Raw genomic sequence first — 24,329 nt, forward strand, 5'->3', positions numbered from 1 at the left:
ATTACCTTATTACATAGTACCCAAGAAATACTGGTTATCTGCTGGCATCCAAAATGTGCTCCTGTGTCTTTTGGATGTGATGAAACCCACTAATTTGAATACTGGGTGGAGGGGCGAGGTCACTAGGAAGACCCTCCCAACTGCAGCTGCTGGTCCCCCGGGGTTAATGTGGCTCAGTGGAAAGAGCCTGGGCTTTGGAGTCAGAGGTCATGGGTTCAAATCCCGGCTCCGCCAATTGTCAGCTGTGTGACTTTGGGCACAAATCACTCAACTTCTCTGTGCCTCAGTTACCTCATCTGTAAAATGGGGATTAAGACTGTGAGCCCCCCGTGGGACAACCTGATCACCTTGTAACCTCCCCAGCGCATAGAACAGTGCTTTGCACATAGTAAGCGCTTAATAAATGCCATCATCATCATTCATTCATTCAATCGTATTGATTGAGCGCTTACAGTGTGCAGAGCACTGTACCAAGTGCTTGGAAAGTAAAACTCGGCAACAGATAGAGACAATCCCTACCCAACAATGGGCTCACAGTCTAGAAGGGGGAGGCAGACAACCTCAAATGCTTGCAACACATTTCACAGGAGACTAAATCTAAAGGGCATGGGAAGCTGAAAGGCAGTTACTAGGCTATTTTATGGGTGTTCTAGCTGGAGTCATTTTGGAGGGAGTGGCAGAAAGCTGGAAACCTCCAGAAACCTCTACTATTCCAGAGCAGTTTCATTCAATCATTCATTCCTTCCCAGTATGTGAGAGCTCCCAGTGAGTTGTAGGTAAAGCAGTGTTGAATTGGTAACTTCCACAGCAGAAACCATCGAAGCTAACGTACACTGAAGAACTTCAAATAGTCTCAAACTGCTCATCCTGCCGCTTATGAGCGGAGGGGAACTCAAGAAGCACCTCCCATCCCATCCCTGTGGTGGGGCAGGGGGCAATGAGACTCCCAGTGGAATAGGCTGAGGGCCCCCCTCCCCATTTCTTCCCCAAAAGTTCCCCAACTTTCAGAAAGAAATTGCGAGCCACTAGAAGAGGAACAGAGCCTCTGAAGATGTGTACATTTGATAATGAAGAAAGATCAAATTTTCCAACATTTTGACTGTTTTATTGAATGTTAATTGCAGCAGGATGCCTCAGTGCATTAGATAGTAGGGAGCATGTCAAAGGAAAGAGTTTTACCAGTCAAGTGCAGTGCCTTACCAGACCTTCATTCCCTTGAAAAGCTATTCTTACTTTTGAATAATAATTGTGGTAGTTAAGTGCTTACTAAGTGCCAGGAACTGTACTAACCATACAAGATAATCAGGTTGGACACAGTCCCTGTCCCATGTGGGGCTCACGGTCTTAATACTCATTTTGCAGATGAGGGAACAGAGGCACTGAGAAGTTAAGTGACTCATCCAAGGTCACACAGCAGACAAGAGGCCAAGTCAGGATTAGAACCCAGGCCCTTCTGACTTCCAAGCCTGTGCTCTAACCACTTGACCACGCTGCTTCTCAATGTGTGGCCTGGGAAAGCTCCCAGTTCCTTCTCTGGCCGACCGCACCAAGGTTACCTGGAAGGTTGCTTGAGAAGCAGCGTCGCTCAGTGGAAAGAGCACAGGTTTGGGAGTCAGAGGTCATGGGTTCTAATTCCGACTCCGCCACTTGTCAACTGTGTGACTTTGGGCAAGTCATTTAACTGCTCTGTGCCTCAGTTCCCTCATCTGTAAAATGGGGATTAACACTGTGAGCCCCATGTGGGACAACCTGATCACCTTGTATTCCCCCCCAATGCTTAGAACAGTGCTTCACACACAGTAACTGCTTAACGAATACCATCATTATTAGTATTATTATTATTATGAAAGAGAGTATTTCATTCAATCAATCTATGGTATCTATTGTGCAGAGCCCTGTACTAAGTGCTTGGGAGAGTACAATACAACAGAATGAGCAGCAACGTTGCACTATTCTTTTCCATCATCACCAAAATGCATCAAGCCTCCATGGCTTGCATAGGCTGACATTAAACACTCCAGGAGGCTAACTGGAGACTGTAGCCCAGAGACAAAATAGGCACATCTATACCAGTGGTCTCTGCGGAAGTCCTAGCTACGTGTGTTTGTAGCAATGCTTAAGTTTTTGGGGTTACTACCTGCAAGAGTTTCTGTTTAGGGGAGATCCTTCTCAGGCCCATCTTCACCTACGTACCTCCATTTCCCATCTCTCAAAGGACTATCTCAAGTATCTCAAACCCAGATATTTGCCCGAGGCCCACCAGACAGCTGCAAACAAAAACACATCAGTCCTGGAAGTTTGGAGGAAAAATGGACTTAATTTAGAGGCAATCGGAATGGGATTGTTGAAAGAGTAAAGGAGTTAAGGACTTACCAAAGATGTGGGTTTCACAGACAGCGAGGATGGTGGCGTTGTCGATGGCAATGGGTAAGTTAGGTGGAGGGGAGGATTTGGGAGTTTTAGTCATACTGAATTTAAGGAGCCAACAGGAATCTATGTGGAGATGTCTAGGGAACAGTGGGTGTTTAAATAACATGAAATAATCAAATCCCAATTCTAGCTGGGCGAGGCTTCCAGGCCCTTTTGCTTATTCCTTATGAGGAAGCAGTTGTATTCAATTTAGGCTGCCATTCCTAAAATCCTATGATTCACAATCCCACCTCTTTCCCCACCTCTGGAACTTTAGCTAGGCTGACAAAATATTTTGCTATCCAGAGACTCTTGTAATTCTTCATGCCACGAATTCATTCATTCAGTTGTATTTATTGAGTGCTTACTGTGTGCAGAGCACTGTACTAAGCGCTTGGGAAGTACAAGTTGGCAACATATAGAGACGGTCCCTACCCAACAGTGGGTAGGCCCCAGGCTGGGGGCACCACACTATGTGTGTTCAAAGTGTGGGAGGGCCAGCAGGAAGTTAATAATGATAATAATTGTGTTATTTGTTAAGCGCTTATTATGTGCCAGCTGTTGTACTAAGCATTTAGGTGACTACAAGCAAATTGGGTTGGACACAATCCCTGCCCCACATGGGACTCACAGTCTTGAGAAGCAGCGTGGCTTAGAGGAAAGAGCACGGGCTTGGGAGTCAGAGGTCGTGGGTTCAAATCCCGGCTCCGCCACTTGTCAGCTGTGTGACTTTGGGCAAGTCACTTAGCTTCTCTGGACCTCAGCTACCTCATCTGTAAAATGGGGATTAAGGCTGTGAGCCTCACATGGGACAATCTGTTTACCTTGTATCTACCCCAGCGCTTAGAACAGTACTTGGCACATTGTGCTTAACAAATACCATAATTATTATTATTAATCCACACTTTACAGGTGAGGTAATGGAGGTACAGAGAAGTGAAGTGACTTGCCCAAGGTCACTCAGCGGACAAGTGGCAGAGACTGGATAGGAACCCAGAAACTTCTGTCTTCCAGGCCTGCATTATATCCATTAGGCCACACTGCTTTTCAGCTGGCTGTTACTATGCCCTTAGAAGAAATAGTAGGAAATCTCCTCCATTTGACCTGCCTGAGATGGTGAATCTCCCAAGTACAGAATTCAGGGCAGACTCTTAGATCTTCTCCACTAAGGAGCAGAAGGGAAGCATATGGAGGGGGAAAGGAGAAGAGGAAAGGAGGGGAGATCTGTTGGCAAGCTTAAAAGCAGATAGAAGGGAAGAATGAAACCAAGAAACACAGCAAGATCGGAAAAGCGTCTGTTTAGGGAGACCATTTATGAGACCCTCACCAATTGCCCTCAGGTCTGGCAGCCTCGGACATCAGATAGGGTGGTGGGTTTTGAAAGATGGTTTCATCTAATAGAGACCAGTTGGCCCCCTGTGACTCCTTTAGAAATTGGGGTCTGTGTCAAGAGTTCCAGGAACTTCTTGCAAGATTGCTGAAAGTTGGCCACGCTCTGTTTGCTCAGGTCTGATTCGGCCTCAGCGGCTTACCGAGTTTGTGGAAAGTCACGTAACTTCATCCCCCTGTCCATAGGCTTCAAGTATGCTCAAAAACCTCCTACAGATTAATGAAGCAGCCTTGGTGAGCCTAGTGGTGAGCGCACAGGCCCGGCAGCTCCGTCACCTGCCTGCTGCGTGAATTTGGGCAAGTCACTTAACTTCTCTGGGCCTCAGTTATCTCATTTATAAAATGAGAATTAAGACCTGCTTTCCTTACTCCTTAGGCTGTGAACCCCATGTGGGACATGGAACTGTAACTGATCTGATTGTGTTGTATTACCCTGGCTCTTAACAGAGCGCTTAATCTTCTACCAACTAACAAATCCCAATGTTTTAAATTGCTAGGATCATGGATCAGTCATGAACTGATGGCACAGTCAATTAGTCATTGTTGGAGAGTACAGGTTCAGGAAAAGACACACTACGTTATTTATCTTACTGTCAAAAAATGCTCTGGCTGCACTATTTGCACTATCAGGGTGATAGATGGCTTATCGATCAATCAATTGTTACTGAGAACTTACTGTGTACAGAGCTTTGGACAGCACTTGGGACAGTACAGTACAATAGAGTCGATAGACATGACCCAGTCTAGAGTGGGAGATAGTAAAATAAATTACAGATGGGAGAAATGGGAGAGAATAAGGATAGGTACCTAAACATTGTGGGGCTGAGGAGAGTGGGCTTGGGGCGGGGAGAATAGCAAGTGCTTAAAAGGTACAGACCCAAATCTTCAGGTGAGGCAGAAGGGACATAGAGTAAGGGAAAGGAGGGCTCAGCTGGGAAAGGCCTCTTGCACAAACATTTGTGCTTAGTAAAGTTCCTGGCTCATAGTAAGCACTTAAATACCATTTAAAAAACAAAAACAACTATTGTCTTGTAAGTAGCAGCTTGCATGCTGGGGGTTCTTGTTTCTTCTGCACAAAGTGTCTTCTATCTTTTCAAATCCAAATCCGTGGCTCAATGGAAAGAGCCCGGGCTTGGGAGTCAGAGGTCATGGGTTCTAATGCTGACTCCGCATTTGTCAGCTGTGTGCCTTTGGGCATGTCACTTCACTTCTCTGGGCCTCAGTTCCCTCATCTGTAAAATGGGGATTACGACTGTGAGCCCCATGTGGGACAACCTGGTTTACCATGTATCCCCCGCAGCTCTTAGTACAGTGCTTGGCACATAGTAAGCGCTTAACAAATACCATCATTATTATATATAGATTACAAAAACTTGCCCAGTATATTAAACAACCTAGAAGATAAATACAGATTGTGAGGCCCTGAAGTGACAGGATGCCTGCTTAATTCCCAACTGTACACTCTTTCCCAGTACTTAGTACAATGCTCTGCATACAGTAAGCTCTTAATATATAACATTACTGCTGAAGGCCTTCAAATGGTTTAGGTTTTTGCAAAGTATTTCCCAGTCCGTCTCACGTTCATCTGCATTCTGTCCCCAAAGGGGAAAATCACTGAGAAGAAATTGTTTAATTTAATAAAAAATCCACAGAAAGTCAAGGTTCTCTCTTCTGCTCCATGAGTTCACCACTGCCCAGGGGTGACAGTATGCAGGCTGCTACTTTCAAGATTAGTAGGGTTTTTTTAAATGGTATTTGTTAAGTGCTTACTATGAGCCAGGAACTGTACTAAGCACAAAAGTTTGAGCCAGAGGCCTTCCCCAATCAATCTCTCCCTTCCCCAACTAAGCCCTCATTACCCCTTCTCTCTGTCCCTTCTGCATACTGTCATGGAGAAGACGAGAGAACCTTGACTTTCTGTGGATTTTTTATTAAATTAAAAAAATTCTTGCCAGTGATTTTCCCTTCAGGGAAAGACTGCAGATGAACTTGAGAGGGGCTGGGAAACACTTTGCAAACCACTAAACCCTCTGAAGGCATTTAGTAGTAATGGTCTGTATTAAGAGCTTACTGTGTGCAGAGCACTACACTAAGCACTGGGAAAGAGTATACAGTTGGGGATTAGGCAGGCATCCAGGGCCTCTCAATCTGTATTTATCTTCAAGGATTGTTTAATATACTGGGCAAGTTTTTGTAATATATACATTTGGATTTGAAAAGATAGAATACACACTTTTTCTAGAAGAAACAAGCAAAGCACACTTTTGTCATTTAAAGTGTCATTTAATGCCTTCTTATACTCAGACAATCTATCTGTTTCCACACAAGGCCACTTTTTTTATTCTAATTTGATTGAACATTCATGCCATCCAGAACTCAGTAATGTCCACTCACTTCTTGTTAGCCAAGATACAGAGGTCCTCTTTTCCACTCTAGAAGTGGTTTGCTGCAGAATCGGCTACGTGGAAGGTATGGGGAGAATGTGATTGATATCCATGTGATTAATAATGATAATAATAATAACGGTGTTTGTTAAGTGCTTAGCTATGTGCCAGGCACTGTACTAAGTGCTGGGGCGGATACAAGCAAATCAGATTGGACACGGTCCCTGTCCCATGTGGAGCTCACAGACTCAATCCCTATTTTACAGATGAGGTAATAATAATAATAATGATGGCATTTATTAAGCGCTTACTATGTGCAAAGCACTGTTCAAAGCGCTGGGAAGGTTATAAGGTGATCAGGTTGTCCCACAGGGGGCTCACCGTCTTAATCCCCATTTTACAGATGAGGTAACTGAGGGAAGAGAAGTTACGTGACTTGCCCAAAGTCACAGCTGACAATTGGCGGAGCCGAGACTTGAACCCATGACCTCTGACTCCAAAGCCTAGGCTCTTTCCACTGAGCTCTGAGGCACAGAGAAGTGAAGTGATTTGCCCAAGGTCGCGGAGCAGACAAGTAGAGGAGTTGTGATTAGAACCCCTGACCTTCTGACTCCCAGCCCTGTGCTCCATCCACTATGACATGCTGCTTTATTACATACAGAGTCTTGTTTAGGGGACAAAAACTGGACTACCTCAGAAAATCAATCATTTAATCATATTTATTGAGCGCTTACTGTGTGCAGAGCACTCAGAAAACTACCTTAGAACTAGACACATCTGCAGATTGAGACGTACTATACACAGGGAGTAACCGAGAAGAACTTGACAGTTGACCTAGGTTCATGTGGACTGTGATTGCACCAGTCTGGTTGTTTCTGCAGAAAAGAGCTCTGAAACTGGTCTTTCCAAATGTCAACAGAATTACAGTTTTCAAGAAAAATATGAGACCCAGTGATTTTTAACCATGTTGTGCGCAGACCTATCTCGGGTGTGAGTTGAGGGTAAGGTCACTGGTTTGCTTGACACTTACATAAAGTGACTTTAGACCAGAAAGGGCCTCAGCAGAATAGAATAAGGGGCATGTCTTTCTCCCAGAAAAAATGGACTTCAGGCGTAAGTTCTTTTTGGATTGCACTAGCATTTGCAAACAATTTGGATGCCCCACCAATGCCTCAAACCTAACATGTCCAAAACCTCCTTCCCTTCCCACCCAAACCCTGTCCTTCCCCTGACTTTCCCATTACTGTAGACAGCACCACCATCATCCCTGTCCCATTAAACCCATATCCTTAGTGCTATCAACTCATCTCTCTCATTCAATCCAGATATTCAATCTGTCACAAAATCATGTCACTTCAACCCTCACATCATTGCTAAAATTTCACCCTGTCCTCCCCCTCTTACCAAGTTGATCCAAACACTTATCCTATCCCTCCTTGATTACTGCAGCAGCCTCCCGGCTGATCTCCCTGCCTCCTGTCTCTCCCCACTCTAGTCCATACTGCACTCTGATGCCTGGATCATTTTTCTACAAAAATGTTTAATTCATGTTTTCCTACTCCTCCAGTACCTCCAATGAATGCCCAGCTACCTCTGCATCAAAAATAAACCCCTTGCCATAGGCTTTAACATACTCAATTGCCTTCCCCCTCCCACCTTACCTCTCTGATTTCCTATTACGGCCCAGCCCGGACTATTTATTCCTCTAATGCCAACCTATTCACTGTACCTCAGTCTTCTTTATCTCTCCACTGATCTGTTATGTCCTGCCTTTGCTCTGGAAAGTCCCCCCTCTTCATATATGACAGGCAATTACTCTCACCATCCTCCAAGTCTTATTAAAAGCACATAGTAATGACAATTATGGTTTTTGTTAAGCACTTACTGTGTGCAAAGCATTGTTCTAAGCGCTCAGGTAGATACAAGGTAATCAGTTTGTCCCACCTGTGGGACTCACAGTCTTAATCCCCATTTTACAGATGAGGTGACTGAGGCACAGAGAAGTTAAGTGGCTTGCCCAAGGTCACACAGCAGACAAATGGCAGAACAGGGATTAGAACCCAAGTCCTCTGTGCTCTTTCCACTAAGCCACTCTGCTTCTCTCCAAGGGGCCTCCCCCATCTAAGCCCTCATTTTCTCTTCTCCCATTCCCTTCTGTGTTGCCTTTGCATCCTGAACTTGCACCCTCTATTCACCTCTAGCCTCAGCCCCACAGCACTTATGTACATATCTATAATTTCTTTATATTATTCTCCATCTCTCCCTTTAGACTGTAAGCTCACTGTGGGCAGGGAATGTGTCTACCAACTCTTATGTTGTACTCTCCCAAGCACTTAGTACAGTGCTCTGCATACCATAAGCACTGAATAAATACAATTAATTGATTTAATTTGGTTTTATATTAGTTACACAAACCCTTTCCAAGGTTTCTAAAACAGACCAAATGTCAGAAAAACAGCTGTTTAAAATCAAAGGTGTTTATTGAGCACTTACTATGTGCAGAGCACTGTACTAAATTCTTGGGACAATACAATATAAAAGAGTTGGTGGACATTTTCTCTGCTCATAATGAGCTTACAGTCAAGAGGGGGAGAAATCTGTTCATGGAACACAGAAAGAATTGAAGTGATTTAAGTCAGCATTCAAAATTTCTGCCATTTGTATTTACAGGGAGTCCAGAGAAGATGATTTTGTCTACAGAATGATTATTGCTTTGAAATTTATTTTGCTGGTAAAGTCTTCTTATGGTAGTGGGCAGTGCAATGTTTCCTAGAATGGGAGTTTTATTATAAGCACCGTCTTGGAAAATCAACTAAAATAAGAACACATGTAGTTACTTTTCTAAATTTCTAAATTGAATGATGCCACACAAATTAAAACCATCACATAGTTTTCTCTATCACTGCTGAACCAACTCAGCAGACAGCCATAACAAAGGCAAAACACCTCCACATCATATTTATGTGTGTTCCAGATTTCCCTGACTAGTCATCTAGCTCCAATCAAGATAACCCTTCCTCCACCTTCTTTATTAGCTTTTCTGACCCCAAATTTTTTGTTTTGTTTTTATGGTATTAAGCACTTCTTATGCACCAGGCACTGTACTAAGCACTGAGGTAGATATAAGCTAATATGGTTGGACACAGTCCATGTCCCATATGGAGTTTACAGTCTTCATCCCCATTTTTCAGAAGAGGAAACTGAGGCGCAGAAATGTTAAGTGACTTGTCCAAAGCCATACGGCAGATAAGTGGCAGAGCCGGGATTAGAACCCATGTCCTTTTGATTCCCAGGCCTGTGCTCTATCCACTAGTTTTGAGCCTTTCCCATATCATTCCCTTTTCCTTAAACAACTTTAAATGGCTTAAGAAGCTGGATATGCTCTTAAGTGCCTGTGGGGCAGAGGGTGGGGTAAATAAATAGCACAAATCCAAGACTTTGAGTTCCATGTGGGACAGGGACTGTGTCTGATCTAATCAACTTGTACCCACCCCAGCGCTTAAAACAGTATTAGATGCATAGCAACCACTTAACCAATACCATAAAAAAGTTCTCTCACCTCTTTCAAAAACCCATCTCCTCCTAAAAACCTGCACTGATTTATTGTAAGTGTGGACTCTTTTAAACCCTAACATAAATAATCTAAACCTCCACCTAAAGATGTTTTAGGTAGGTGAGCCCTTCAATTTTAAAGCCCTCAAGGGAAAGGGTTACATCCTTCACTTCTACAGCATGTTTTCAAGTTCCTGGTACTTGGTGCTACACGCTGTAAGCCCTTTGAAAACGTGACTGAGGATGATCATGACCCAGTCCAATGTATTAGTCCAGCTTGCCTCCAGGAGACTGGAAAAATCATTCAGGGAGTCAGAAGGGCAGGCCTTTTGAGGATTTGGTATTGTGCCTGCATATTGGCATTTTTCTCTTAGGGTGTGAAGACATCATGCATGTGAATCGAATATACCTACATAGCTACACATATTTGTATCTTTCCTCGGCGAAGGTGACACTAACCAGGAAATTCTACCGGCTGGGCCACAGTGCTAGCACCTAAAGACAGCTCCTTCTTGTGTTCCTGTCATTCCTGCATACAGGTCCTGTCCCTGTTTGAGGCAGTTTCTTAACATCCCATTCTTCTCAAAGCCTCCAATCAAGAGCAAGCCAATCTAATGGGCTGTATCTGTTTCAGTGATTCCCCCATCACCATTTAACACTGGCTCATTGTAAATTATTTATTCTGTCCTCCTTGCATGTACATGCCCCCTTTCCGTTCACAGCTGCTTGGTTCTGCTAGCATTCATTCACGTCCTGCCCAGTGAAGCTAGGCTGCAGGGAGCATTGCCTTAATACTGGAGAGCTGACTCTTCTCCAGAACTTTCCTGGATGAAAATCTTGTCTTGCCATTTGATGTGGAGTAAGGTTTGTAGGTGACAATGGAAAAATGGCTCAAGAAGCTGGATGTGTCTTTTGTGGTGAATCCGTGCTCCCCAGTGTATCAGACTTTATTTAGCATTTGCTTTCTGCAGAGCACTGTACTAAGTGTTTGGGAGAGTTCAATTTAACAGAATTGGTAAGTGTGTTCCCTGCCCACAACAAACTTACAGTCTAGAAGGGTAAACAGACATTAATAGAAATAAATTACAGTTACGTACATAAGTGCTGTGGGGCTGAGGGATGGGGTGAATAAAGGGTGCAAATACAAATGTGAGAGCGACACAGAAGGGAAGGGGAAAAGAGGAAATTAGGGCTTAGTTGGGGAAGGCTTCTGGAAGATCTGCTAATAATAATGGCATTTGTTAAGCGCTTACTATGTGCAAAGCACTGTTCTAAGTGCTGGGGAGGATACAAGGTGATCAGGTTGTCCCACGCGGGGCTCACAATCTTAATCCTCATTTTACAGATGAGGGAACTGAGGCACAGAGAAGTTAAGTGACTTGCCCAAAGTCACACAGCTGACAAGTGGCAGAGCTGGGATTTGAACCTATGACCTCTGACTCCCAAGCCCAGGCTCTTTCCACTGAGCCATGCTGCTTCTCCTTTAATAAGGCTTTGAAGGTGGGAAGAGTCATTGTCCTTTGGATACGAAGATGGAGGGCGTTCCAGGCAAGGAACAGGACATGGGTGAGGGGTTGGCAGTGAGATAGACAAGACAGAAGTACAGTGAATAGGTTGGCATTTCAGGAGCCAAGTTTACAGGTTGGGTTGTAGTAGATAATCAGGGAAGTAAGGTAACAGGAGGCAAAGTGATTGAGTGCTTTAAAGCCTATGGGAAGAAGTTTCTGTTTGATGTGGTGGTGGATGGGCAACCGCCGGAGGTTTTTGACAAGTGGGGAAACATGGACTGAATGGTTTTGTAGAAAACTGATCTGGGCAGCAGGGTGAAGTATGGACTGAAGTGGGAAGAGACTGGAGGTAGGGACGATAGCAAGGTGGCAGATTCAGTAATAGGTTAAGTGCTTGGATTAAGGTGGTAGCAGTTTGCATAGAGAGGAAAAGGTGGATTCTAGCAATATTATGAAGGTTGAACTGATAAGATTTGGTGACAGATTGTACATGTGGATTGAATGAGGGAATATACTTCTTTAGTGATGTGTAAAAGTCATCAGAAATGGGCATTTCCCAGCAAATATATGTGCTAGCAATATTGTCATGTAGTATTTCTAGAACACCTCAACTGGTTGCTTTAAAATCATCTTTCATTATCTCATGCAGCAGGGAGATAACTTGGTAGTGTTTTCTTTCTTTTTTTAAGATGATGAAATTGAGGCTCTGCAGGTATGTAGGTGTCACAGGAAGTGTTGGGAGGAACTTGCTCCTTTTCCCAGCTCTTCCATCAGTTTGCCTTGTGATTAACTCTCAGCTTCCTCATTTAGAAGGGCAGAAATATTTATCAGTTTCAGCAGAGCAGAGCAGCCCTTTTCCTCAGAGCAGCTGAGTCCCCTTTCTCTTTCTTGCTCTTGTACTCTGAGGACTTAATTTACCAACCCTACTGTTTGAGCATTTATTCTTCTGTTTTGTCCCCCCACAGTGTGGTAAGCTCTTTGGTGGCAGGGATCGTTTCTGCCTACTCCTCTGTACTCTCCCAAGTGTTTAGTACAGTGTTCTGCACACAGGAGGTGTCCAGTGAATTTGAGTGACTAGGAGAGCAGAGACGGGGGAGGGACAGGAGAGGGACAGGGAGACAAAAGGAATTAAGACCTTAGTGTCAGCCATTTGATTGTATTTATTGAGTGCTTACTGTGTGCAGAGCATTGTATTAAGCTCTTGGAAAAGTACAATATAACAATCAGCAGACACATTCCTTGCTCACAGCGAGCTTACAGTCTAGAGAGAAGCAGCATGGCTCAGTGGAAAGAGCACAGGCTTGGGAGTCAGAGGTCATGAGTTCTAATCCCGGCTCTGCCGCTTGTCAGCTGTATGACTTTGGGCAAGTCACAACTTTTCTGGGCCTCCGTTACCTCATCTGTAAAATGGGGATTAGGACTGTGAGCCCCACGTGGGACAATCTGATTACCTTGTATCCTCCCCAGCACATAGAACAGTGCTTGGCACCTAGTGCTTAATGAATACCATAATTATTATTAATTCTCATAGAAACAAAAAACCTTGATTGTCAACTTGAGATTTTTCCACCAGCTGATTCCCTTGTGCTTAGTGTCACCAACTAACCAGGAAAGGGGAGAGTTGGGACCAGATTGGTTTTAGATTCAGAGTCAAGAATGAACAAGAGACCCCGGGTAGTACAAGGGACAAATTGTTTACTGGCTACAAATACCAATCTCAGTAGGTAAATGATGAACTAAGCATCTCAACTGAGTACATTAGAGCTATCATTTAGTCAGGTATAGCCGTAAGAGCGTGCATCACTGCCTTCATGCACTTTGGGACAATCGATTACTGTAGTTAGGTATCCTCGGCTCGGACATGGGCTTATCACAGCGAGTAGTTCATTCATTCAATCGTATTTTTTGAGCGCTTACTGTGTGCAGAGCACTGTACTGAGTGCTTGGGAAGTACAAGTTGGCAACATATAGAGACGGCCCCTACCCAAAGTGCTCACAGCCTAGGGTCCAGTCCTAGTGGAAGCAGCAGGGCCTAATGGAAAGAGCACAGGCCTGCGAGGCAGAGGAGCTGGGCTCTCATCTCCGCTCTACCAATTGCTCACTGTGAGACCTTAGGCAAGTCACTTTACTTCTCCGTGCCTCAGTTCTCCTGTTCTCCCTCAAGTAGTGGTATTTATTGAGTGTTTACTACGTGCAGAGCACCATCCTCTAGATTATGAGCCCCATGGGGGCCTGGGACTGTGTCCAACCTCACTGACTTGTATTCACCCCCGTGCTTAGAACACAGAGAAAGTGCTTAACAACAAATGGACAAACAGGCCCAGATTCAGCTGGTGTCCTCTGCTCAGCAGCTACAAAAGACCATCCCCCTCACGAAGTCAGTGTGGGTTCTTATGCTTCTTCACCAGATGTGCAAAATGCTGAGTGCTGCCACATCCTCGACTCAGGACAGTCCATGCACTGGGGTGACCAGACCCCTCACCCTTTGACACATACACCATGCCACCGGACCAGTTGAGCAATCCAAGGGTCCGTGCTTCCAGCGCCAGCTCCTGAATTACTTCATTCAGGACCCTTATGGCTGTGGAGCAGATGGTCACACCTATATACCCTCTTCTCCTACTAATTGCATGCTAGCTTACGCTCTTCATTCCACTCAGGAAATAATAATAATAGTAATATTTATTAAGCGCTTACTATGTGCAAAGCACTGTTCTAAGCACTGGAGAGGTTACAAGGTGCTCAGGTTGTCTCACGGGGGGCTCACAGTCTTAATTCCCATTTTACAGATGAGGTAACAGGCACAGAGAAGTGAACTTACCCAAAGTCACACAGCTGACAATTGGAGGAGCTGGGATTCAAACTCATGATCTCTGACTCCAAAGCCCGGGCTCTTTCCACTGAGCCACGGTGCTTCTCATTGTTCTGCCTTCTAACTGTTCTTTGCTCTTAATCTATTCTTCATGCATTGCCCCCGTGTCTAGAATGGCCTTCCTCCTCAGCTTCACCAAATCATACCCCTCTTCTGCTTGAAAACCCTCTTCCTCTGTGAAGTATTTTCTGATGAACCCCCATCCTATCAGCCACTTCAAAGCCCAACGATTTACTCGTGCGTACCCTCAGCTATAGCACATTCATTAATTTATCCACTGATTCCCCCATTAGGTCATGAGCCCCTTAAGGACAAGAATCCCATCTTTTATTTCCCAAATGTGTAGTCCAGTAGGCACTCAGGCAATACTGTTGACACCAATATTTCAGAGAAGCAGCATGGCTCAGTGGAAAGAGCCTGGGCTTTGGAGTCAGGTCATGGGTTCAAATCCCCGCTCCACCACTTGTCAGCTGTGTGACTTTGGGCAAGTGACTTCACTTCTCTGGGCCTCAGTTCCCTCATCTGTAAAATGGGGATGAAGACTGTGAACCCCCTGTGGGACAACCTCATCATCTTGTAACCTCCCCAGTGCTTAGAACAGTGCTTTGTACATAGTAAGCACTTAATAAATGCCATCATTTATTCCATCATTGTCCTTGCCCGTAGTAGGGTCACCCCTCCTACTGGGTCATTGACTTTGGGCTTATAATTGTCTTTCACTGGGGCAACAGCTCTCAGTCCTTTTCTCCTGGCAGGGCCCTTTGGCCTCATCCCCTGGCTCTAGCTTTTGGAGGGCTCCAGGTATCCTTCTCCCTGTGGTCGAGGGGAGGATCATCCCTAATGTGGGCCCACAGACCCAAGAATTGGTTTATTGTGTTCAATCCTGCTGTTGTCTGGAGTTGTCTGATGTTTCAGGAGTCTAACTGGTCAGCGGAGACCTGCCAGCCCAAGTCGGTCCTCTAGGTTGCATGAGGGTAGTCTGGAAGGTGCCCTTCTCTGGGCTGGGAAATGTGTTTTTCCCCCTGTACTTTAAGGGCCAATCAATCATCTTTCCCCCACTCTAGACTGTGAGCTTGTTGTGGGCAGGGAATATCACTTTTTATTGTTGTAATGTACTCTCCCAAGCATTTAGTACAGTGCTCTGCACACAGTAAGCGCTCAATAAATGTGATTGAATGAATGAACCAATCAATGGTTCTCCCTCCTACTTGGACTGTGATCCCCATGCAGGACAGGAACTGGTCCCAATCTAATTGTCTTGTACCTACCCCGTCACTTAGTACAGTGCTTGGCACCTAGTAAGTGCTTAAATACATAAATAATGCTAATAACGATTTGAGGGCTTTACTGAGCACCTCCTAATGCAAGCACTGTATTAAGGAATAAGAGAGTGTAATAGTAGCAAGACGTTTTCTGCTTCAAGGAGCTGAACATATAATGGGGAAACAAAAATCATTTGCAGTAAGTGAATGCATGAGGAAGAAGGATAAAGCAAGGGGTAGTATAACAAACATCACAACGAAACAGCTGAACTAATTAAATACACAGATAAATAAAAATAGATACAATGAGATCTGGAATAAAAAGACGTGAGGTCTAAGGGCTTTGGACTGACCAATTTCAACAATGTTTTAGGAACTGATTAGGTGTGTTGAACTTTTCCCCTTTGAATCATCTTTCAGGAGTTTTAAATCCTCTGAAACCTCAACTTTTTCAGAGAAAAGGGTGCTTGATGGCTTTACTTTGCTGCACATATTAGATGTATTCCTAAGTCTTATCAGAAACATTGAGGTAACATTTAGAAAAGACAGATGAAGCTCTTTTACTAGACAGATTCAATTAAAATTCAAGAACTTCCTGGATGATCAAAACACGTTGTTTTGATCAAAACGTCTTCTGTAGCTAGTTCTCCTGGCAATCAGAAAAGTCGTGTCTTCATTAGAAGTCAAGAATTTCATTAGCTTTGGCAGCACAGCATTGAGTATTTTTAGCTGCCATTCGGAAAAGACAAGTATCCTTTTAAACCACCTATTTGAGAGGAAGCAAGGGATCTAAATTAGTTTTGAAACCTGTCACTGATTTCCAGCTTAGGAGGAGCAGATGCTAAATGAGAGAGGTCAACGGATAATACTGATTTAGGGACATCCCAGGGCTCTCCAAAATGGAGAATGGATTCATGTCATTTTTAGACTGGCGTATAGAAGAATAGGAAGTTCTTTGTCATCCTCCACCTATAAATGGCAAACGGTCATTTTTAAGGTGAATTCGATCGTTACAGATAGACCTGGGAGATTGTCCTTGTAGTCAAGCAACAAAAAACATGAACAACCTATTGTCTCGACAGTGTTTTTTTGCAGGATGTACCTGTATAATTATTATTCAGAAATTTGGAATTGCTTGTCATGCTTATGCATACTGCTTTCAGAATTTTACATAGGTATATCATGAATTCCCCACCCTTGCCACCCAGCTTAAGAAATTTCTGCACTACCAACAAATACTTAAAACGTCACACTTGCTACAGTATTTGTCTATGTCACAGGAGAATCTGAGAACAGACAGCAACAAAAATTGCCTCCAGCCTAGACTGAGTAGCCGTGGTTTTTCCAAAACATGGGGGCTTCATTTTTGACTCCCACCATGTTCAGGATAATTCGTACTGTATTACATTCTACACAACCGATGACCTGGGCAAATGGGCAGTTGTTTCTTCTGACACCACTCTGTCCCGATAGACATGCGTTGTTGGAACAACATTCTCCAACAGCATTCTATGTAGAAAATGTAGTGAAAACGCTTAGTGGAGCTGAACTGTTTATCTTGAATAGGCAGCGCTGAGCACCTGTTTCACAGCCAATCTTTGAATCAAATTCTCCTTCAAAATAAATGGCTTTAATGAAGTGCGGTAGCAGGTTATAATGCCAATAAAAACACCAGTTGGCCAAGCCACCACAGAAATCAACGACATGAAAACCTTGGCAAATTATAGATGTTGTAGTCGTGCTAAACCTGTGAACTTTTGAATACCCAGTGTGGTAGATGAGAATGAATCACATGTCAGATTGTTATAAACAGGAGCCACATTAAGGCAGTATAAAGATCATTCTTATTTCCATCTTCTGCCACCACTAGTTAATAAGCTCTGAGATATAGTTGCAAAACATTGCCGGGTTGTGGATGTGTGAATTTACAAAATGACATAAGGAAATCCAAACTGCTGTAGAGAGATGTTTTCCAAGAGCAGCCCTTGGGGAAATAAAAACTACCTTCCAAAGCATTTATTGAGCATGTACCGTATGTAGAATGCTGTACCAACAGAACGAGAATATGATTCCTGCCCACAAAGAGCTTCCAATCTAGCAGTGGATAGTCTTACGAGAACCACATAGAAATGTATGAAAGGAGCATTTGAGAGTCCCAAGGTCATTTGAAAGACAATACCAGGTGGACAGAGCATTTCCTTCACTTTTATGGAAGCTCACTGTGGGCAGTTAACGTGTCTACCAACTCTGTTATATTGGACTCTTTCAAGAGCTTAGTACAGTGCTCTGCACACCGTAGGCGTGTAATAAATTCAATGGATTGAATGCCTCAGGACTGACCTCAGTTGAAATGGGCCAGTCAACCAACTAGATTATTCCTTATGAGGAAGGGCACCAAGGAGAACATGGATAATGCAATCCCTAAGTAATTCCCAAACCTCATTTTAACTAATAGTTTTAAACCCCTCCTCTAAGTGCCAAATTTTCGTTAAGGATGAAGGCACAAAGGAGTCAGGGATTCTAGGAGGAGTGGGGAAAGACAGGGACTAAGAGGAGACAAGTTTCAAAGAACTAACAAGCCAGAAAGCCACCATCTGGTGGGGGGCAGGGGTTATTTTCAGACCTAATGGGGAAACTCGCTTAGCCATTACGCCCACGGAGATTACAACCTTGCTCCTTCCTTGGACATAGGAAGGACAAGATGTTCAGGTTGGGAACCCTAGCCTCAATACGCCTCATCCCTACTTGCCCTGCTGCTTGGCGATTCAGAGAGCCGGGTCAGGTGAGGCTGATTGTCACAGGCCTTGGCCAGTGTTGTCGGACAGGACAGAGGTTGGGATTAAGGGGAAGTGGTAGAAAGTTGAGGGAAGGGGAATGTTTCCTGGGAAGATAGACCTTGTGGTGAGACAGACTACATGACGTGGTTACCGGGCCCTGGTGGAGTCCTCTAGCTTTGATTCTGCTTTGAGTGCTTACTATGTGCAGGGCACTGTACTAAACATAATACAGTAGAGTTGGTAGATACAGGGAAGCAGCGTGGCTTAGAGGAAAGAGCCCGGGCTTGGGAGTCAGAGGATGTGGGTTCTAATCCCAGCTCCTCCACTTATCCGCTGTGTGACCTTGGGCAACTCATTTCACTTCTCCGTGCCTCAGTTAACTCATCTGTAAAATGAGGATTGAGACTGGGAGGCCCGTGTGGAACAGAGACTATATCCAACCTGATTAGCTTGTATCTACCCTGGTGCTTAGAACAGTGCTTGACACATAGTAAGCGCATAACAAATTCCATGACATTATTATATGATCCCTGCACACAATAAGCTGATAGTCTAGAGGGAGGACACATTAAAATAAATTATGGATAGGGGAAATGACAGAATAAAATTATACTCTCCCAAGAGCTTAGTACAGTGCTCTGCACAGAGTAAGTGGTCAGTAAATACCATTAATTGACTGAATAAAAGGATATGGCCTTAAGTGGTGGGGAGCACAGTCTTAATCCCCATTTTACAGATGAGTTAACTGAGGCACAGAGAAGTTAAGCGACTTGCCCAAATTGGTGACAATTGGTGGAGCTGGGATTTGAACCCATGACCTCTGACTCCAAAGCCCGTGCTCTTTCCACTGAGCCACACTGCTTCTCTGTGTATTAAGCACTTAAGTATTATCATCATCATCATTATTATTTTCGGGGCCATCAGCAGTCCCTCCACCTGCGTTGGGGCAGCAGGGAAGGTAATCCCAGTCCACTCTCCACTGGATCTCCCTGTGGGCTGGAGGAGGAGGCTGGAGAAGCAGTTTGGTCTAGTGAAAGGAGCACGGACCCATGAGTCAGAGGACCTGGATTCTAATCCCAGTTCTGCCAATTACTTTGCCAATTGCTTGCTGTGTGACCTTGGGCAAGTCTCTTAACCTCTCTGTACCTCCGTCTCCTCATCTGTAAAATGGGGATTCAGTACCTGTTCTCCCTCCTATTTCAGACTGTGAGCCCCATGTGGCCATCTTAAAATGCAAGGCAGTTAAAGTCCGAGACATAGAGGTATTTAGTTTCAGGCCAGGCCACACACAAATGTCCGAGTATGGTATACCTGTAACACTTTCCTCCTGTGAAAAGCAGGGTTGGGGAAGGTTTCCAATTCTCTCTCTTTCTCGTGAGTAACTTTGACCCCTCTTTCTTTCTCTCTCCCTCCCTCTCTTGCAGCAACATCACCCCTCCTGGAGAACCAGCCGGCAAGAGCGGTCGCACGAGAGTGGCTTCTCGCTTCCCCAAATTATCCCGGAACCTGCCTAGGGAATCACGGAATCTGGAGCCACAGAGTGGTGACCTCTGACCCCTTTGTATGATCACAGAAGTTGGCCCTGCCTTCTTTTTAGCCCGCCCCATCCTTCTGACCTGCCCTATTCGGATGCTTCTATAAGCCCCACTCGGGGTGGGGGAGAGACAGAGTCAGACTGATTAGGACTGGGTCATCACTCTTGATTAAACTGATCATTCTGAACACATCAGTGACCACATTTCTGAAGCCTTACGGTAGAGACTTGAAAACACGCCACAGATTTCCTTTGTTGGATAGACCGGCTCATAGGCAGTGCCTGTTGGCTTCAAAATTCACTTAACCTTGTACAGAGTTCTGTGGTTCAAGGTCCTTTCTTTTTCATAATAGGCACTGTAACACTTTCACTGTCTGGTACACTAGATGCTTTCTGTTTGCGATGCCCAGCTGATAATGCAGACTTCCAGGAAGCTGGTAGGGGGAGAGGGGTGTATAGAAACTGGAAAGCCCTCTAATATTTTCCTTTTTGGAAACAGATTGACTTTTTTATTTATTGTAATTCTCTGCTACTCCTATAATGTTTTGAGACACTAAATACTCAGCCATAGAGCCTCACTCACATAGAGGTCTTTTGTAGGCTTCTCCCTTCTAGTGTAACATTCTTGGAGAATCCTTTGGGGAACTCATGCAATGTTACAGGAGGGAGCCAATTTAAATGGTTATTTTGCCAAGCCTGATTACCAGTTTAGAGTAACATAAATGAGAATGGACTTCCTAGCACTGATTTTGGGCTCTGTGACTCCTCAGCCTGACGACCTGGCTGTTCTTAAAATGCTTTCAATGTTCTTATAGGAGGAGGTGGTTGAGACCTTCGCAGTGTGGAGGTAAAATGGCCCACCCTGCACTGGCCTTTGTTAAAGAGGGACAACTTAGGCCTCAGTAAGAGCTATAAAAGGTCTGAAAATACCAATTGCCTTTGTGCAATTGTTCCTCCTTGACGTTAGAACAGCTAGCAAGGAGGGCAATCCCAGCCCGGCACAGCCTCCTGAGTTGGATGAACCAAAGGATCATGATCTAGAAAGGATTTCATCCTAAATATATTACCCATAATAACCCTCATCTACTCTTGGCATTTTGCTGTGTTCTAGCCAACATGTTTTTGAATGACTACATCTAAAAATCCTGGTTCTGCCTGAAAACAGAAGGCTCCAACTAACTTGAACTAAGGAGTTCGTTTTTGGAGAGAAACAGGGTTTCCTTCTCAGGAACGTCAGTCCAAAACCAGTGGACTAGAGAATAGGCCCTAATGATAAGCATTCAAAATAACCAGGATATATTGGAAGAAACAGTCTAAAATCAACAGGATAAAGTTTAACAGAAAATTGTCAAAGGATCACCCACCAACTACCACAACAAATCAGATTGTTCACGCTGAAACACATTGCAGCTTTAAGTGAGCCTGACAGAATGGACCTCAAGTTCATGAGCAAACATACAGTGCCATTATCAACCAAGGGAACAGGGTAGTTGATAGCATTAACTCTCCCTTTTTCCTTGGACAGACCCAAGTGCTTTGTACAGTGCTCTGCACACAGTAAGCGCTCAATAAATACGACTGAATGAGTCAGTGACTTTTTTCCTGAATGCCGCATTTTAGGTGAAATATTGGAAAAATTGGAGATAGCCCAGAAAGAAGAGAAGGAAAGAAGAGAATTATGAAGTAGAAGATGAACTATACCCAAAACAGCATTTAGGATTATTTACCCTGAGAAAGTTCATCTAGCCGGAAGGTCTTCTTAATCTAAAGTACTAACGATGCCTACGATGCCTAAGGAAGCTAGATCCTCATTGAGACTCAAATTGTCACAAATACTTTCGGCCAGAATGTAAAAAGAATGATTGTTATGGCTGTTAAATCCAGGAATGGGTTGCTCCTCTGGAGAGCTTTAATAGTTTAATAGCTCAGTAAGATTTAACTCTAGTCTGGAGAAGTATAGGTGTTGCTGTGCCTAAAGACAGGGGGACCTACAAAATGGTATCTATAGTTTTTTTCCAGAGGAGTAAGATAGGATTGATAGTAGGGGTAGCAAAATGAACCCACAGAGCTTTATTCAGTTATCAAATGGTGTGGGCCAACAAAGCCCACTTGAAAGATGGCTTAGGTATTTTTGAGTTTGAGATAAGCAGCATGGCTTAGTGGATACAGCATGGGCTTGGGAGTCAAAGGTCATGAGTTTTCTAATCCCTGCTCTGCCACCTGTTTGCTGTGTGACCTTAGGCAAGTCACTTAAATTCTCTGGGCCTCAGTTCCCTCATCTGTAAAATGGGGATTAAGAATGTTAGCCCCATGTGGGACAGGGACTGTGTACAACTTGTATCTACCCCAGCGCTAAGAACTGTGCTTGGCACATAGTAAGCGCTTAACAGGTACTATTATTATTATTATTATTATTATTATTATTATTATTAAGAAAAGCTAAAGGAGAGGCACTGGACTTGGAAATGAAATGCTGTATCTCAATTACTGTAGCTTTATCTGTCATGGTGGTACCTGCAGGGTGTCACAGTAGTGTTGGTTCATTCATTCAATTGAACTTCTTGAGCACTTACTGTGTGCAGAGCACTGTACTAAGCGCTTGGGAAGCACAAGTCGGCAACATATAGAGACGGTCCCTACCCAACACCCACTGCATTGTACTAGGTGCTTGGAAAGTAAAGAATAAAGTGGTGTGTTCCCTGCCCATAAGGAGCTTGCACTTCAATGGGGTTGGGGGACAGGGGAGGAAAGGGGAGAGGGGGGAAAGGAGATAAGGATAAAAAATATTCACCTCTACAGTGGTCAAAATAAGTAACTGGATACACACAGACACACACATGGGTGCCAAAGTTAATAAGTTGCTAAGCTAAAAATCACAAAAGCCCAAGGGGTCAGAGATCAGGTGTTCCACAGGCATAAGTTTGAATCGTGAGTCAGAATGTGGGGCTTTGAGCTGGCCGCTCTGCATGTATTTATAAAATAAATAACTGTGGGCAGTCTAAAAACTCAAGTTTTCTTTGCACCTCCTCACCCTGAATTTGGTGTGCTGTGAATTTGATATTTTTGAAGTTTGTCTTTGTTGAAAAATTCATGACCATTTCATGAGTTTTGTTTTGAACAGACTGAGAACCTGTATCTTAAAAAGGTACAGAGGTGGGTAAGATTGATAATGGTACCACCTGCTGTACACTTATCTAATATTACCTCTTTTAGCTAAAGAACACATAAAAGCCCAAGTGTATGCCGCAGAGCCTTGTCTTGGGCCATGCGGTTGACTTTGCCCTTGAGTCCTGCAGATTCACGTTGCAAGTTTCTTCCCCAAGCACTCTACAAAGTCCTAACCACTCTGAAATTCGCACATAAAAAGAAACTGCATTTTAAGCCCAGTTAGAAGAATGCTAGGTGGAAAAAGGATTCCATTTGCTGCCCATATGTTTAAAGAAAGTGTTCTTTTGGCTTAGTTTGATCAACTCTTATTTATACCCTAAAGTAATTCACTTGATGGTCCAAAGGAAAAACAGCTTGGCTCCTCAACCTTTCTTTGCCCTGCTTATTAATACCCAGCTTCCTGGTCCCAAGTGATGCAGAAATCCTAGATTTTTAGTGTTTGTGCCATCTCTCGCTAATTGTGGCTCAGATGCCCCTCGCACATAAAAACCCCAGCAACTCAATCATATTTATTCAGCGCTTACTGTGTGCAGAGCACTGTACTAAGCACTTGGGAAGTACAAGTTGGCAACATATAGAGACAGTCCCTACTCAACAGTGGGCTCACAGTCTAGAAGGGGGAGACAGAGAACAAAACCAAACATACTAACAAAAAATAAATAGAATAGGTATGTACAAGTAAAATAGAGTAATAAATGTGTACAAACATATATACATATACAGGTGCTGTGGGGAAGGGGAGGAGGTAAGATGGGGGGATGGAGAGGGGGACGAGGGGGAGAGGAAAGAAGGGGCTCAGTCTGGGAAGGCCTCCTGGAGGAGGTGAGCTCTCAGTAGGGCCATGAAGGGAGGAAGAGAGCTACACAACCTCAGTTTGCTAGAACTCTTTCTAATTCAACACTCACTGATAATTGAGGACTTACCCCGCAAAACAGTCTCTAAGGGCTTGGGAGAATACAATATAACAGAGTTGATAGACCCATTCCCTGCCCACAAGGAGCTTATAAGATTAACTGCTTAACATTCTTGACTACACCCTCCAGGGCATTTTAGAAATAGGAGCCGCGTTCAGAAGTAGATTACAACTCTACTAGAAGTCCACCCTCAAGATCTCCACCGACTGCTTTGCCCAACCTGTAGTGCCCAGAGGCCCCTGTTTTTAGCCCACTTGTGGGCACAACAGACATGAAATGGGGAACGAGTCGGGGGGAAGTGGGGCTGTTCCGACGATTAAAGAGGAATCTTCTAAAGGCAAGATAGAAATGGAGCCAGGGGAGGCTGACCCTTTTGAGTAAGGATTGAAGTGGCCCCAGATACAAAATTAAACACGCAAGTGAGCAACAACAGAAGAGTGACAAATCTCAGGAGTCCCCCTCTCCCTGAGAGCCAAATGTTTAAAAATCCTAACCACTAAACCACAACCAGCCAACATCTTGGCTCACAAACTTGTAACCCTTATTAGACCAAGGATCCC

General features: G+C 44.1%; 1 protein-coding gene across 1 annotated transcript in view; it reads left to right on the forward strand.

The window, feature by feature from the left end:
- The window catches only part of SNX29 (sorting nexin 29), a 557,276-nt gene extending 537,569 nt beyond the window's left edge, over positions 1–19,707 (forward strand). The window contains exon 22 of the mRNA XM_038762809.1: positions 19,578–19,707. Within this exon, the coding sequence (XP_038618737.1) occupies positions 19,578–19,707 (130 nt within the window). The remainder of the gene's footprint in view (positions 1–19,577) is intronic.
- The last annotated feature ends 4,622 nt before the right edge of the window (positions 19,708–24,329 follow it).

This window comes from Tachyglossus aculeatus, chromosome 21 (genome assembly GCF_015852505.1).
Source record: "Tachyglossus aculeatus isolate mTacAcu1 chromosome 21, mTacAcu1.pri, whole genome shotgun sequence".
In the NCBI taxonomy this organism is placed as follows: Eukaryota; Metazoa; Chordata; class Mammalia; order Monotremata; family Tachyglossidae; genus Tachyglossus; species Tachyglossus aculeatus.